Source organism: Eptesicus fuscus, chromosome 13, assembly GCF_027574615.1.
Source record: "Eptesicus fuscus isolate TK198812 chromosome 13, DD_ASM_mEF_20220401, whole genome shotgun sequence".
Lineage (NCBI taxonomy): Eukaryota > Metazoa > Chordata > Mammalia > Chiroptera > Vespertilionidae > Eptesicus > Eptesicus fuscus.
In genome coordinates, this window is record NC_072485.1 from 32,855,787 (window position 1) to 32,870,433 (window position 14,647).

Here is a 14,647-nt window from a genome sequence, read left to right on the forward strand (position 1 = left end):
ATATAGCAAGTACAGTGACTCCTTATGGACCCAGGTTCTTGACAGAGAAATGTTTTCCTTTCATGGTCCGCTGAGCTGAGACAGAACCCCAGGAGCTGCCAGCTGCATTTGGCCTGGTTGTCAAGTCATCTTTCCAAGGACCAGTTGAAATTACGATCCACAGAGAACACTACCTTTGCATACAGGGAACCTCCTCCTCTTGCTACCTGACAGGTGACAGTACAGTGGGCTCTGCTTCTGCCCCGCAACCCTGAGTCATTTGCCGCCCAGCTGGCTGAGGCTTCTCTAGCTCTCCAAGCATCCTTCCCCTCATGGCTTGCTGTCACCTTTTCCCTCCTCTTCCAGAGTCCACGGGGCTTGTTCTGCCTGCACCTTATGAAATGAGCTTTGCTACGATTGAAATTGAATTGAACTTTGTTGTTGTTGTTTAGCTTTTCTCATGTTGGTCTCGAGGGCAGAGATCTCTGTATGGTGATTAGCACAGTACCATCGTAGGTACTCAGTAGACTACAGTAATTTTCACTAGGATGGGGCTTTATGGATTCTAAGACTCTCTTTTATAGGTTGTTGGTTTTTTTTTAGTCTTCACAACAGTCCCCTGAAGTAGAGCATATAGTATTCTTCTTAGCACAGTTGGAGAAACTAAGGCCTATAACTTAAGCAATATGACCATTAATGAATTATTTCATTCTAGAGTAGTCATTTACTAGGTGTAACTCTGTCCCATGATCTAGGAAAATAGAGCTGAAAGATGTAACCCTTTCCTCTAGGATGGGATAGACATTTGAACAAATAACTGTATATAGCAAGTGAAGTTTTAGGACAGAGGAATGATGAAGGTGTTTAATTGATATTTGGGGAAGATCAGTGAGAAATTCAGAGAGAAAGAGATGGACTCTCCTTTGCCTTGCTGCCTTGCACCCCGACTTCTCTGCACATAGATCTGTAATCTCCTTTCCATGCGAAAGCACATCTTATCACACGAGCGACCTGCGACCTGACTACTTGGAAGTATAAAGGTTACCAGGTGAAAGAACATCTGTGTCATTTACTCTCCGTGGTCTGAGGTGGCTGGGGAGGAATAAAGTCCATCTGTGACCAAACACCTGTGTTCCTCTCTCACCAGCAGAGTCACCAGAGGGGAGCATTAAATTGCTCTTCAAATGAGTCAGACCCGCTGTTCCTGAGGAGACAAGGCCGGCACAGCTTCAGCTCTGTGGGCAAGTCTGACCAGGCCCCATCTCACTCTTGCCTGTGTTTGTTTGCCTTGCAGCTGTGTAAATGAGTATGGAAGATTATGATTTCCTGTTTAAAATTGTTTTAATTGGCAATGCCGGTGTGGGGAAGACGTGCCTAGTCCGACGATTCACTCAGGTAAGAGAACTCGCAAGTCCAGGATTGGCTTTCTCGGTGTGGCCTGTTCGGTTAGGAGAAATAACAGGACAGGTGACTGGCCCCGCGCCTGCCTCTAGGCTGCCAGTTATTAACGCGCCGTTTGAAAGAGCACCAGCTTTGTAGCCTAGGCTAGAGCTTTTAAACCACCTCAAGGGAGCATGGCTCTCTGGGTCACCACCACCCTCCCATGGTCTTGTTGCTTCTTTTAATGAAAAGGGGCAAGTAGTTTTGTTTTCAGTGTGCAGCATCAAAAATAGATGATTAGGCCCTGGCCAGATGGCTCAGTTGGTTGGAATATCATCCCATACACCAAAAGGTTTTGGATTTGATTCTTGGTCAGGGCACATACCTAGGTTGCAACTTCAATCCTCGGTCAGGGTGCATATGGGAGGCAACTGATCCATGTTTCTCTTTCACCTCTCTCTCTCTCTCTCTCTCTCTCTCCCTCTCTCTCTCTCTCTCTCTCTCTCTTCCCTAGGTGAGGATTTAAAAAACAAATTATTAGATTAATAAATATATTATTAATTAATAATAATCCAAAGGAGGAAACAAATGAATCTGGATATCACATTAAACCTAAATATTAATTTTAAAAAATCTTTATTGTTGAGAGGATTACAGATGTCCCCTTTCCCCCTCCATTGCCTCCCTCCATCCAGTTCCCACCCTGTCCTAGGCCTTCATCACCCTATAGTCTGTGCCCATAGGTAATGCATATATGCAGGTAAGATCTTTGGTTAATGTCTTCCCACCCCTTCTCCCCGCTTCCTTCCGTCCATCTGTCCCATGTTTCCATGCCTCTGATTCTATGTTATTCATCAGTTTATTTTGTTCATTAGATTTCTTGTTCGTTTATTTTGATTTTTATATTCAATTGTTGAAACTCAAATACAAATTAAACCAATCAGATTGCATTCTCAAGTCCCCAGAAAATGGAGGGAATTATTTTGGTTCAGAACCAAATATGCTGATTTTTCTAGATCTGTTAAATGGAATGAATTGAGAACAGTGAAGGACTACTTGAACTAAATAAAATCTCCGCTCTGGGTTGAGTCCTTATCTTATGATCTAAGTACAAATTTCCTTTGGTGCTGCCCTTTTGAGAATTATTGCCAGAGATTATATACTTGTTTTTGTACAGAAATGGTGGGAAATCGTTCTGAGGTTGACCTTCTTTTGTGTTTTTCCAGAAAAGATATGAATGGCATCCTTTTTGGGATTATCATACATGCATCTTGCATTTTTCATGAAGTGCTAGTTGGGAACGTTGAGACTAGCTCTTTTATCTGAGGCAGAGAGCAAGCTGGTGCCATGGAAAGGACATTGCCTTGAGAGTCAGGACACAGGTCCTAGTGCCAGCTCTGCCCATGGCTCATCTCTGAGCCTGAGTAGGTTACCCCCCACCTGCCTTCCTGATGGACATGAGGGGCCTGGTGATCTTCAAGGCCCCTCACAGCAATTACAATCTGTGGTTCTGGGGAAACCTGGAGAGACAGATTGGATAAGACAAACAGCATTGGGACAGAGAGTCACCTTTGGAAATGCCAGGGTTTCCCCCATTACAATGAACGCAATAGGTCTCGTGCTTTTTGCTAAGTCTCAGCCTTGTGAAATCAAAAGTAACAAGTCAAAACCACTGGGGCGTCATATTGGAAACTCCAACTGGTTTTACTTCCACCCAACATTAGCAGTCTTTCCTGCTTTTGGCAGGAGGACAAGACTGCAGAAATGTAGAGAAGTTTTCAGTCATTCCTTTGACCATCTCTTACTGCTGAAAGATCCTTTAAAGAGCCCACTCCTCTCATTTTATGGGTGAAAACCTCAGGTCTAGAGGGGTGAAATGACTTCTTAGTATCACATATCAATGTTAGTGGCAAAGCTAGTATTAGACCCAGGTCTCCTGGTTCTCAGCCTGATCATTTTTATCGTCTGTATGTTCTAACCTCTGAAACCATAGGCATCTTGCGTTTCTTTTTATTTTTGTTGATTTCAGAGAGGAAGGGAGCGGGAGAGTGAGATAGAAACATCAATGATGAAATTGTGTTTCTTTTTAAAAGCATAAACCTTGTCATTAGAGGTAAAAAAAACACTTCCACTTTTGAACAGATTTTTACCAGTAAGCACATCACCCCTTATTTTTTATTTCTGTGTACTTTTTACCCCTCCCAGTCCCTTAGCTCCCCCTAAAGTTCATATTTCATAGACAGGATTATGTGTGGTTTTGTTATTTAGTAGGCAGTTAAAATGAATTGGATTCAGCTGTTTCTGAGGCAGGAGGAGTTGGGGAGCAAAGTGAGGGGAGAAGACATTGGAAAGGATTTGCTTTATTTTGTGGCATTTGTTAGACTGCAAAACAGCTGGAGCTGTACACTTGAAGCTTGGCAGCCTCGTGTTTGAGCCAAACCAAAACAGAAGAAAATTGATTCAATATTTGTAAGTAAAGTTATGAATGTTTATGTTTACATCTTTTGCAGACATGCAATGGAACATTTTCTGTTGTTTTGAAGCTCAGTCTTTTAAGATTAAACATTAATTAAAGATTTCTCTTGTTAAGGAATGGATTTAATTAAAGATGGCCCAATTTTAGCTGCCAGAGCCAATAAAATCCATTTTACTTGAATTTCTGGAAATTCTGGAATGTAAGTGACGAGGGAAGAGAAACTAGGTGAAGTGTTCTTTCTTGATAGAACTTCCTCCCTAAGCTTACAGGAAATATTATGTAACAGTCAATTACATTACACATGTGATTTCGATAGAATCTAGTGTAGCTTCCAGTTTGAGATAAACCTTTTTTGTTTTGAAAGGCTTACAGCAGCCTCAAACTCACTGGATTTGAGGCCCAGATTGGGTAATTAGTTTGCCTGAAGTCAACAGAGATCCTAGGCTGTTACCTCCGGGTTTAGTGCTACTTCTACTGGTCTTTCTCCCTGAATGACTGGTTTCTTCAGTTATCTTCCAAGTATCATTGACCCTGATCTCATGTAATAATATAGTTATCACCCTAAGGGCAGGGGGAAATCCAAAAAGCTTCATTGTCTTGTTCATTTTTCTCATACTGCGTTCCTGTTGTTTCTCAGATGGTTGTCCACTCCCATGAATGTCCATGTCCTAGACTGAGAACTAGTTTGAATCTTCCTTGATTTTACCTCTTTTAGAGAACCCACCCATTTTGCCTTCCCCCTAACAATCCTGATCTCATCTCTGTGGCTCAATGCAACTCAATCTTAGCCTTATGTCTGATTTTTTTCTTTCATTTTTTGAAACCAGATCTCCACCTCAATTCTCTCCCTTCACCCTCTGTCTTCTTCTTCTCCCTTATTTGTCCCCCTTTCCATTTCTTTCTTTTTCTTTCAGAATTTTTCTCTCCCTTTTCTTCCCTCCTTTCTCTTTCCTTCAAAACATACATACATGCGAAGTTAAATGAAACAGGGCTCCCGGGACACTAACTAGGGTTCTTTTTTCTGCTGGTTAACTCAGCCAAAGGAAGGGACTGGTGGTGGGGGGCATGGGAAGATTTTCTGTAATTGTAAGATTTGCTTAATTATTACTTTCCATTATTTCTTCTTTAGGGTCTTTTCCCCCCAGGTCAAGGAGCCACAATTGGAGTGGATTTTATGATTAAGACCGTGGAGATTAATGGTGAAAAAGTAAAGGTAAGATGCTAAGTGTTCAATAAGGCTTTTATTGTGCTATGTGAGAGGAAATGGTGTTTCATAACATTTGTCATATCTCCTAATTGAAACCCTCATTGAAAATAATATACTCAGTCACGGCAGCTTATTTCCCAACAGAGCTCATTCCCTTTATGGGAGCAGGAAGGGGCTGTAGATGATGCATTTACAGATGGGAAGACACAGAAAGAAGGGCTAAGGCGAGTTTGTCCTGTCTTTGTAATGTCAGAGGTGATGCTAAAGACAAGGCAGACGTTTCTTGTTGGGATCTCTCTCCTGAGTTGGGCCAGGACGCGGTGCTACCTCTTCTGAACAGCAAACCCATGAAGAGCCAGTGGATTCCTACACTGGTTATGGGTCATTCAGTCACATGGATCATTTGCTGTCTCCCATCATCCCCCTGTTCCTAGCAAGGGAGAGATACTATGAGAGGTTCAGGAGGGATGCATGACCTCTCCCTTTCCCTTTCTGGCCTCTGGATAGTTCGGTACCTGTAAGAACTATGGTGTCAGCAACAGGAGAAGGGAGATGGTGCCTATCAAGTGCCCAGTATGTGTCAGTCCCTTTGCTAGGTGATTCTGCACGTGTCGTCCTATTTGACTTAATCCTTACTATAACTGTTGTGAGGCAAATATAGTAAATTATCTTCATTTTATAGGTTTCAGAGAGGTTGAGTGACTTATTTATCTGTGGTTTCACAGTTAGGAAGGGAGGAGGGAGATAGGCAGGATCTGAATCACCCCACTGTCTCCCTGGGGTCTCCCCTGCCATGAAAGAAGAGGGGAAGGAAGGCAGGATAAGCTTGTCACCTTGGAGCAAGGAAAGAAAGAAGGTGATGGAAAGGTTGAAATGAGATTAATCACACGGAAGGAGGGTAGAGAGACTTGCTCCTTAGAGTTAGTGAAATTCCACTGTCAGGTCTTTCAGAGCTGAGGCCCATGGAAAGATTTCATGGCCCTGGCAGCAGCTGCACAGTGAAAACCGTGGCACCAGCCCAGCTAGATCCCAACCCAAGCACTCCAACTTTGAGTCCCCATTATTTGCATCCTTCTCCCGTATACACCTGCATTCCTGCCCTCAAATGCTTGGGGAAGGGCAGAGAAGCTCCCGGGTGCTCCTGCAGCGTTCCAGAGACACACAGAGGAGTGTTAGGATGAGGCTCCTAAGTGGGGGACAGAAGCTCTCCAGTGTCTTGTCCAGCAGTGACTCCACCAAGTGGCTCCTTACTGCAGACATTTACACCAAATACATTAGTGATGGAGAGCTGGGACTCTGGAAAACAGAAATGGTACGCAATCCACGAGTGGCAGGGCAGGACCAGAACTGAGGTTTCTCTCCTAACTTCTCATCCCCCCTCCCCGCCCCCCCCCGCCCCGGTGCTTCCCTACAAGTCTCATTCTTTCTAGAATGGCTCCCAGGATTGAAGACAGAAAATAAAAAAGTTTTAGGAAGACTCTTATAGCTATTAAGTTAAGTGCCAAGCCAATAAAGGCAAAACTGAGGAAGAGGCCCTTTTCTTAAGGTGCTCTGCATTAATGAAGGTGACCTTGCACAGAAAATATAACTAAAGCATACAGAATTTTCTCTTATCCATTGATCGTTTTGAGTCTAGCAGAAATAAACTAGAGGCCTGGTGCACGAAAATTCTTGCACTGGGGTGGGGGGAGGGGATCCCCTCAGCTCGGCCTGCACCCTCTCACAGTCCAGGAGTCCTCAGGGGATGTCCTAAGCTAGTCTACCATATTTTAACTTTAGGAGATTAATTATAGTAATAGACTCCCCCTCCCTCCCAAATCAGGTATATTTTGCATAGAAAGGAAAGTCTTGAAAACATGCACATGTATTTGCTTATCCGACCACCCATCTATCCATTTATTTATACGTCCTCTGTTATAGTAGATGCTTTGTTCCAAGCACTGTGTTAGGTAAAGCACCTTGCTCCCTAGTAACTTACTATCATCTAGCTCAAATATTTTATCTATGAAAACATCTTTAATACCCTACACAAAATTAACCCTTACTTTGTGATTCCACGATCCTTTGTCACTAGCCATTACTCAAATGTGTCCACCGTGTACCATGTACTGTGTTAGGAAGGCACTGGGGTATAAAGTAAGAGTCAGTTCTTGCCCTTAAAGAACTCAGTCTAGTAAGGAGACACACTAGTAAACCAATGATTGCAGTAGGTTATTGTGATGGTGAGGCAACAGAGGTGTAAGCAGTGTAACGAAGAGAGCACATGAACAGCCTAGCCCCATGCCGGAGGTGAGAGTGGTTGGCCCATGGCTGTGGCAATGAGAACAGATGGGCATGAGACTAACGCTAGGAGGAACTTTCTCCTGCTGCCTCTTTAAAAGGACATCTCACATTTTATTATGGTTAGTCAATATTGTGTTTATCTTTCCTACAGACTGTGAGCTCTTTGAGATCAGGGGTTGTGTTTTATTCATCTTTGTATTCTCCCAATGCTTAGTACAGTGCTCTGCACATATTAATGAGCTATAAATGCTGAGAAGGAGCAAATGAATTGCAGAGAGAGTGGTGAAACTGAGCTAAAAGATAAAGGCAATTGAATATGGATAGCCTCAAGAATCAACTGTAAGGCTAGAAATGGGTAGCCTCCTATGAGAAAGCATCTTGGCAAGGTAATGCAATTACACTTTCAGGAAATATTTCAATGGATTTAATCCTTGAGGCTGTTCTCAAGATTCGCCAGTCATGAGAACACACTGCTTTCTAATGGCTAACAGTGTTAAATCCCATCACAAGTGTTTTTAGAGGCTCAGTGAGTCACTAAAACAATAGTCTGTTGTTCTAAGATCCTAGCAGAGGGGAACCATGTCTGTATGTTTGGGGCAGGGGAGAAATAACCTTTGTCCTGGCAAAAGCCAGAACATCTGTATGGTCGCCTTCAGCGCACACACATTTCCATGTACACCATCAAAGAGCAGCTCTAACTCCAAATCAGAGAGCCTTTGTGCCGCTGATTGGCGGCAGGGGCTACCGGCCATTCAGTTTCCTCGGCTAAGCTGGAGTGAGCAGTGGGTGACCCCGCCTGCCTCATCCTCTCTGGATGCCGATGCCCATGTAAATTAGTCTCTGGGAGCAAACAGCACAGTGGCATGAAGTGAGTCCTCAGCTGAGAAGGCCTGCAGTCTGAGTCCCAGCTTTGTGAGTAACCATTAGGAGGTGGAGTTTCCTGTTCATGAAGGGGAGGCATAAACCTGCCGAACCCACTGGATTGCTGTGAGGATTAGGCCAGACCAGTGGTCGGCAAACCTCGGTTCATAAGCCACATGCGGCTCTTTGGCCCCTTGAGTTTTCTAACACCACTTCTTCAAAATAGACTCGCCCAGGCCGAAAACCGACTTCTGCGCACGGGCCACGAAGTTTCAATCACACTGTACGTGCGCGCCCGTACGTGGTGTTTTGTGGAAGAGCCACACTCAAGGGGCCAAAGAGCCACATGTGGCTCGCGAGCCGAGGTTTTCAGACCACTGGGCCAGACCATCGATAAATATATGAACATCCTATTATTTGCCAGGCACACTGTTTGGTGCAGGGAAAACTGTGAGTGAAATGGACCCTGACTTCTCCCTCATGAAGCTTTCAGTTTAGTGAGGCAGACACCTGATAAACAAATTATTACAGATAAGTGAATGGTTCAAATGTGTCAGGTGCTGTGAGAATTACAGGGTGGGTTGCTGGAGAGAATATGGGGCTGGGGCTGGGGCTGGGGAGCCTGCCTCATCCGAGGGTGCCAGAGGCCTTCTCTGAGGAAATGATGTTCTGTTTATGGGGGGTGAAATTGCATTTCTCGACGTGTGAAATTTATGCAATTAGAAGGGAAGACTATCATTGTTATTTCTCAAGGTCTTCTGATTTGTTCTGACTCAGCGGTCTCTCTGGAGGATAGTTGTCTTTCAGTATCTTCTGTTCTGTGCAGGGAAATTCGGAGAGAAGTGAGAAGCATTTTGCCTTTCTTTTTTGGTTATTTTATTAGGCCATAGAACTGATAGATGACTTCAGAAAATGTGCACTTTCAGCAGGTTTATTAACCTCTTTTTATAAAGAAACTGCTGAAGCCTAAAGAGACTAAGTGACTTGGTCAAGGTCACAGAGCTTAAAAGTGGTGGAAGAAAATTATCATTTTTGTCTGCCGTGGCACCATTTCTGTTTTCATGAACAAAGATAATACCTTAATACATTCATTTGAACTTTGAACTGGAAAAGGTGGTGAAGTTGGATTTTCTCCCTCTCCAATTGCTGACTGAATGACACAGCTCCCTGTATCCTGACTCTTAAATATTGCGTTGTGATTAAGATCAGGGACTCTGGGACCAAACTGCCGGGTGGAATTGGCTCTGGAACATACTGGCTGTGAGATGTTGAGCAAGTTAATTAATGTCTTTGTGCCTCATGTGAGCATTGGATACAGTTAAAGTACCTACCTCATAGTCATTGAGGGGATTAAGTGAGTTATTACATGTAAAGTGCTTGGAATGGAGCTTGACACATAATAAATGCTTGTAGACACAGACAACAGTGTGGTGATAGCCAACAGGGGCGGAGGTAGGTGGGGGAGGGCAAAAGGGTGGCGGGAAATGGAGATGGAAAGAGACTTTGCTTGGGTGATAGGCACATGATGCATTGTGCAGATGATACTTTGTTGAGTTGTACACTTGAAACCTGTATGCTTTCATGAACCAATGTCACTCCAATAAACTCAATAAAAAAGAAAAGGGAAAAAAAGAATAAAGGGGAAACTTTAAAATAATCTAACAAAGAAAACACACACACACACACACAACACACACACACACCACAACCACCACCACCACAACAACAACAAAAACCAAAGCAAGCCCCTATCCCTAACCAGACACACACACACACAGATTAAAAAAAATAAAAAATGATAAGTGTTTTTTTCTTAGGGCAAAAATAACAATGAAATTATTTGGGTGAAGGTGTTTCTACTTCTAAACTAAAGTCAAGCAATGCTTTTTTTTCTTTTCTGCTTCTCCAACCTGATCCTTCTTGTATGCCTTTACAGCTTCAGATCTGGGACACAGCAGGTCAAGAGAGATTTCGGTCCATTACTCAGAGTTATTACCGAAGCGCCAATGCCTTGATCCTCACCTATGACATAACCTGCGAGGAATCCTTCCGTTGCCTTCCTGAGTGGCTGCGGGAAATAGAACAATATGCCAGCAACAAGGTCATCACTGTGCTAGTGGGTAAGTAAGGACTAATGAGGAAGGAAATTTATTTTTGGGCATCAGAGAATGTATAATCACATAAAGCACTGGTGCCTCCCAAGAATATAATCTACAGCTATATAATTCAAGCAGTCAGCCAGCATTCAGTTCCGCAATTGAAGAGAAAATTAAATAAGTCCTATCCCATGGTGATGGTTTAGAAAAAGAAAGTAGAAAATACTGCTGATTGATTTTTCTATCAATGTAGGCTCTAGGGAAGAAGATAGACTGCCATGAAATTATGTGGGCTGATAAACATTATTTTAAATCTAATTATGAGATCATGAAACTGCTGGTCTAAAAGTAAAATATATCTCTTTAAGTTGATAAGGAATTCATTATTGAAGCAATTGTTTTTTGCCTAAAATATGGACTTTGGCTAATTTTGTCCCTTCGTGCATTTATGCTAACTTGGGAAATTCTTAATTTTCAGAAAGAATCTACTAAGGGAAATTCTGCAGTTTATTTCATTTTGTAGGAGAGTAAACCTCTGTTTAGCATGGGGGGGTGGGGGGACAGAAAACAACCCATGATTTTCTATGGTAACAAATACATCCATTAAGCCCAGGCCGGTTGAGGAATGGTTAGAGCACTGGCCTGCAGACCAAAGGGTCTGGGGTTCGATTCCCAGTCAAGGGCACCTATTTCAGTTGCAGGTAAATTGTTGGAAAGATAAAATACACCATGAATTATTCATGTGGTTACTTCCATTTATAATTTAGAACTTCAGAAATTTTACTTAACCTTGTTAATCTTATATCTGTATTTCCTTTTTCTCATGCCAAAAATCCCTGTCCCAGTGACACTTGCATAATCACTCACTTGCTTTATCCCCAACAAACATTCATAGCAGCCTCAGAATAACAACACCTGTACTACCACTGACAAGATGATTACTGCAAGAATTTAAGATTTCTTTCCTTCAATTCTTTTTGTTCTTGGGGTATAGTGACTAGGGATGCATAAATTACGGTCTCTTAAACTCACATGAAATCGTTTCTCTGTGTGGTTATGTTGCTTCAGGATAAACAATTTACGGTCTCTTAAACTCACATGAAATCGTTTCTCTGTGTGGTTATGTTGCTTCATGCTCACTTGTTTAATTTGCTTTCAATTTTAGGAATTCCTTTTTAAATTTAATTCCATATTAATTGTACAGTTATAATTAATTAATTATGTAAAACATTTATAAAATTCTGAAGTCAAAGCTATAAAATAAGGTATATTTAGAGAGTTCTAGTTTCTAGCCCTCCCTACCTCTTTTTAAAAAATATATATTTTTATTTATTTCAGAGAAGAAGGGGGAGAGAGAGAGAGAGAGAGAGAGAGAGAGATAGAAACATCAATGATGATAGAGAATCATTGATTGGCTACCTCCTGCATACCCCTGACCAGGAATCGAACTGTGACCTCCTGGTTCATAGGTCAATGCTCAACCACTGAGCCACGCTGGCCAGGCTTAACCTTATTCCTTTAATGGGTAATCATTATCTATAAAATTAAGATTATGGTTTATTGTCCCATTAAAAATAAGCAAACTGTGTGTATATTTTTATCCTTGTTCTTAGATATACAGTTGTATGTTATACACTACTTTTTTCTACTTCGCTTTATTCACTTAACAATATATCCTAGTGTCTCACCTGGAAGCACATAGACACATTCCTTATTGCTTTTCACAGTGACAAATTACTACGGGCCTATTAGTGTATTTAGCCAGTGCCCAGAATGATGGACATTTGGGCTGTTTCCAGTTCTTTGCCATTACATATGGCACTGGTATTTTAAAATAAACATTCCAGTAATTATACTCCCATTACTTGGCTTTACAACCCCATCTGTCTGGTTTGACTTCAGATATGGAATTGAATTTTGCTATTTCCGAGCCTGCAAAAAGTCAAATGATGATTCTGTCTGTGATTCTACCACTGTTTTAGGCAACAAGATTGATCTGGCTGAAAGGAGAGAGGTCTCCCAGCAGAGAGCTGAAGAATTCTCAGAAGCTCAGGACATGTATTATCTGGAGACCTCAGCCAAGGAATCGGATAACGTGGAGAAACTCTTCCTTGACTTGGCGTGTCGCCTCATCAGGGAAGCCAGGCAGAACACACTTGTGAACAGTGTATCATCACCCTTACCTGGAGAAGGAAAAAGCATCAGCTATTTGACTTGTTGTAACTTCAACTAAAGGCCAAGGCAAGGAGAAGCAAGAAGAATCATCAGCTGTCCCAATGGGCCACAAATTGCTGGGGAGATCTGGCGACGATGATGGCTCCCGCTCTCAGACCTTCTGACTCCTGAGTTTACAAGCATGGCAGGCCAAGGGCCTAGTCCACAGGCCGGGATTAGCAGAACATATAATGGTTTCATCCTTTTGCAGTCTGGAGTCAGAGCAAGGAGATGATTGCACTAGGCACTCCATGACCTGCAGAGCATGTTGCTTTTGTTTTTTAAAAAAAGCAAGCAAAAGCGCATTCCTGAACACAGTCCAGGGGAATCCCTCCTGCACACCAGTGGGTGCGTGTGGGGGCTGCTCTTTAGGGCTTCTGGGGACCTCGGTTTTCTTGTCCACCAGAGAAACCAAAACTGGGAAGGCCAAGTACTGTCTCTGTGGTGCGTGTCGATGACCCCATGGAGATTTTGAAGTGTTATTTCTCTTGTCTACAGGCACTTTCAAGAACTTTGGGATGTAAAGATGAAAAAAACCTTTACCCATGACCAAGAGTTAACATTTATTGTTTTAATGATATATACAAGCTCATGACTCCTTTTGGTGCTAATGATTCCGCTATTTCACAGACCAAATGTTTTAGTACATTGATGTCCTTAAGTGTATTTCATAGAAATAAAAAAAAAAAAATGAAGGGAAGTCCATGAATCGGCACTCTTTCTCAAAGTCTTGTTATACCTTTTCTAGGGTAGATTTGTTGGAAAAGAGAATACTTTCCTTTCATGTTCCCCTCTAAATCTTACCATTTTCTTCTATTTTCTCATCTTTCCTGCCCTTTGAGTAAATGGAAAAATTTGAAAAATGAAAAATAAGAATGGTTGATATAATATTCTGATATAAAAGATTAGCTCGAAGACTCTGAGTACGTGTGAGGAAACAGACCAGATCTGACCAAAATACTGTGGATTCATGGACTGCAGTGCAGAGCTCCACGCAGAGCACAACCCTTGAGCGGGTCACATCTTTCTCTCTCTGGTACTATCTTTCTTGGACAGACCAAGGCCTGGGGTTTTGTAGGTTTTTAGTATAAGTGAAAACAGCAACAGATGAAAACGCTCATGAACCATTTTTGTATCTTCAATGATAACCTTAGAAAATTTCTGCTGCGGAAGCAGGTTCAATGGTCATTTGTCACCTCCTTTGTGTCGGAATGTCACCTTCAGGCCATACCTTCTTTCTTGTTTCTTTTCTCTTTTCCTCTCTGTCTTTTCTGGTCTCTCCCTTCTTCTCTTCTTTCCTCCTTCCCTCTTCCCAACTCCCTCCTTTCCTTATATGCATGTGTTACTGAAAATCTCCAATTCAAATGGAGGTGTATATGCCTTTACTTAGCCAATTTTAAACCAGGATTCAAAAATGGAAGACATGCTGCTGAATATGTATTATGTCTTCAGTGCCATACTTTGATACCTTCCAATTTGTTCACTGATATAAATGCAAATTGGGAAAATAATTAAACCTGTATGTTGTTGATGCTGTCAGATGTTATGTAGCTTGCTGCTTAGCATAACTGAGGGATGAGTAATGGGATAAGGATATAATATACAATTAAACTGTTTCTGTAGATGGTGGCAATCTCGGTCCTGATAGGTTGATGTTTGAAAGCTAATTTTAAAGAAACGAGTCATGTAGAGACGGTATTGATAAAGCATTTTTAGTATTCTCTAGCCTGTTTCAGAGTGACCCACCTCTTGCACATGGGAACTATACAGTATTCTTTAAGGGACTTGGACTGGTTGGCCCCACTGTGTTTGTGCTGATTGTATGGGTAAGAGAGATCCCAGAAGTTTGGATTGTTTTTATTTTAGAATTTCTCTCTACAAGAAAGAAAAACCATTTTAATAAACACCAACCAAAATAATTTATAACTGTTGCCTTTCCGTCTCCATCTTCCCCACTAAGCCAATAACTAAAGGTATTCAGAAACAAGTTGATCAAGGTGGGCAGAACTTCTCTTTTTAAACTGTAAGGAAATGTCTCTACATTTAGATTTATTATCTTTTAATTAGGGCAAACATCCAGTTACCATAGGACATCATGACTCAATTTTGTCTCACAGCAGCAAGTGTATTGAAAATAAAGTTGCTTTGTGA

General features: G+C 42.0%; 1 protein-coding gene across 8 annotated transcripts in view; it reads left to right on the forward strand.

Annotated features, from left to right (window-relative positions):
- RAB30 (RAB30, member RAS oncogene family) overlaps nt 1-14,430 on the forward strand; it is a 74,248-nt gene extending 59,818 nt beyond the window's left edge. For 6 of the 8 annotated variants that reach the window (XM_028158359.2, XM_008150024.3, XM_028158361.2 and 3 more), the window contains 4 exons: nt 1,274-1,374; nt 4,965-5,048; nt 10,123-10,306; nt 12,265-14,430. In XM_028158359.2, the coding sequence (XP_028014160.1) occupies nt 1,282-1,374; nt 4,965-5,048; nt 10,123-10,306; nt 12,265-12,515 (612 nt within the window). In that variant the 5' untranslated portion in view covers nt 1,274-1,281 and the 3' untranslated portion in view covers nt 12,516-14,430. Of the gene's footprint in view, nt 1-71; nt 214-634; nt 1,028-1,273; nt 1,375-4,964; nt 5,049-10,122; nt 10,307-12,264 lie in introns of those variants that run through there. The other 2 variants (XM_054725863.1, XM_054725864.1) reach the window with 2 other exon arrangements.
- Nucleotides 14,431-14,647: the final 217 nt, after the last annotated feature.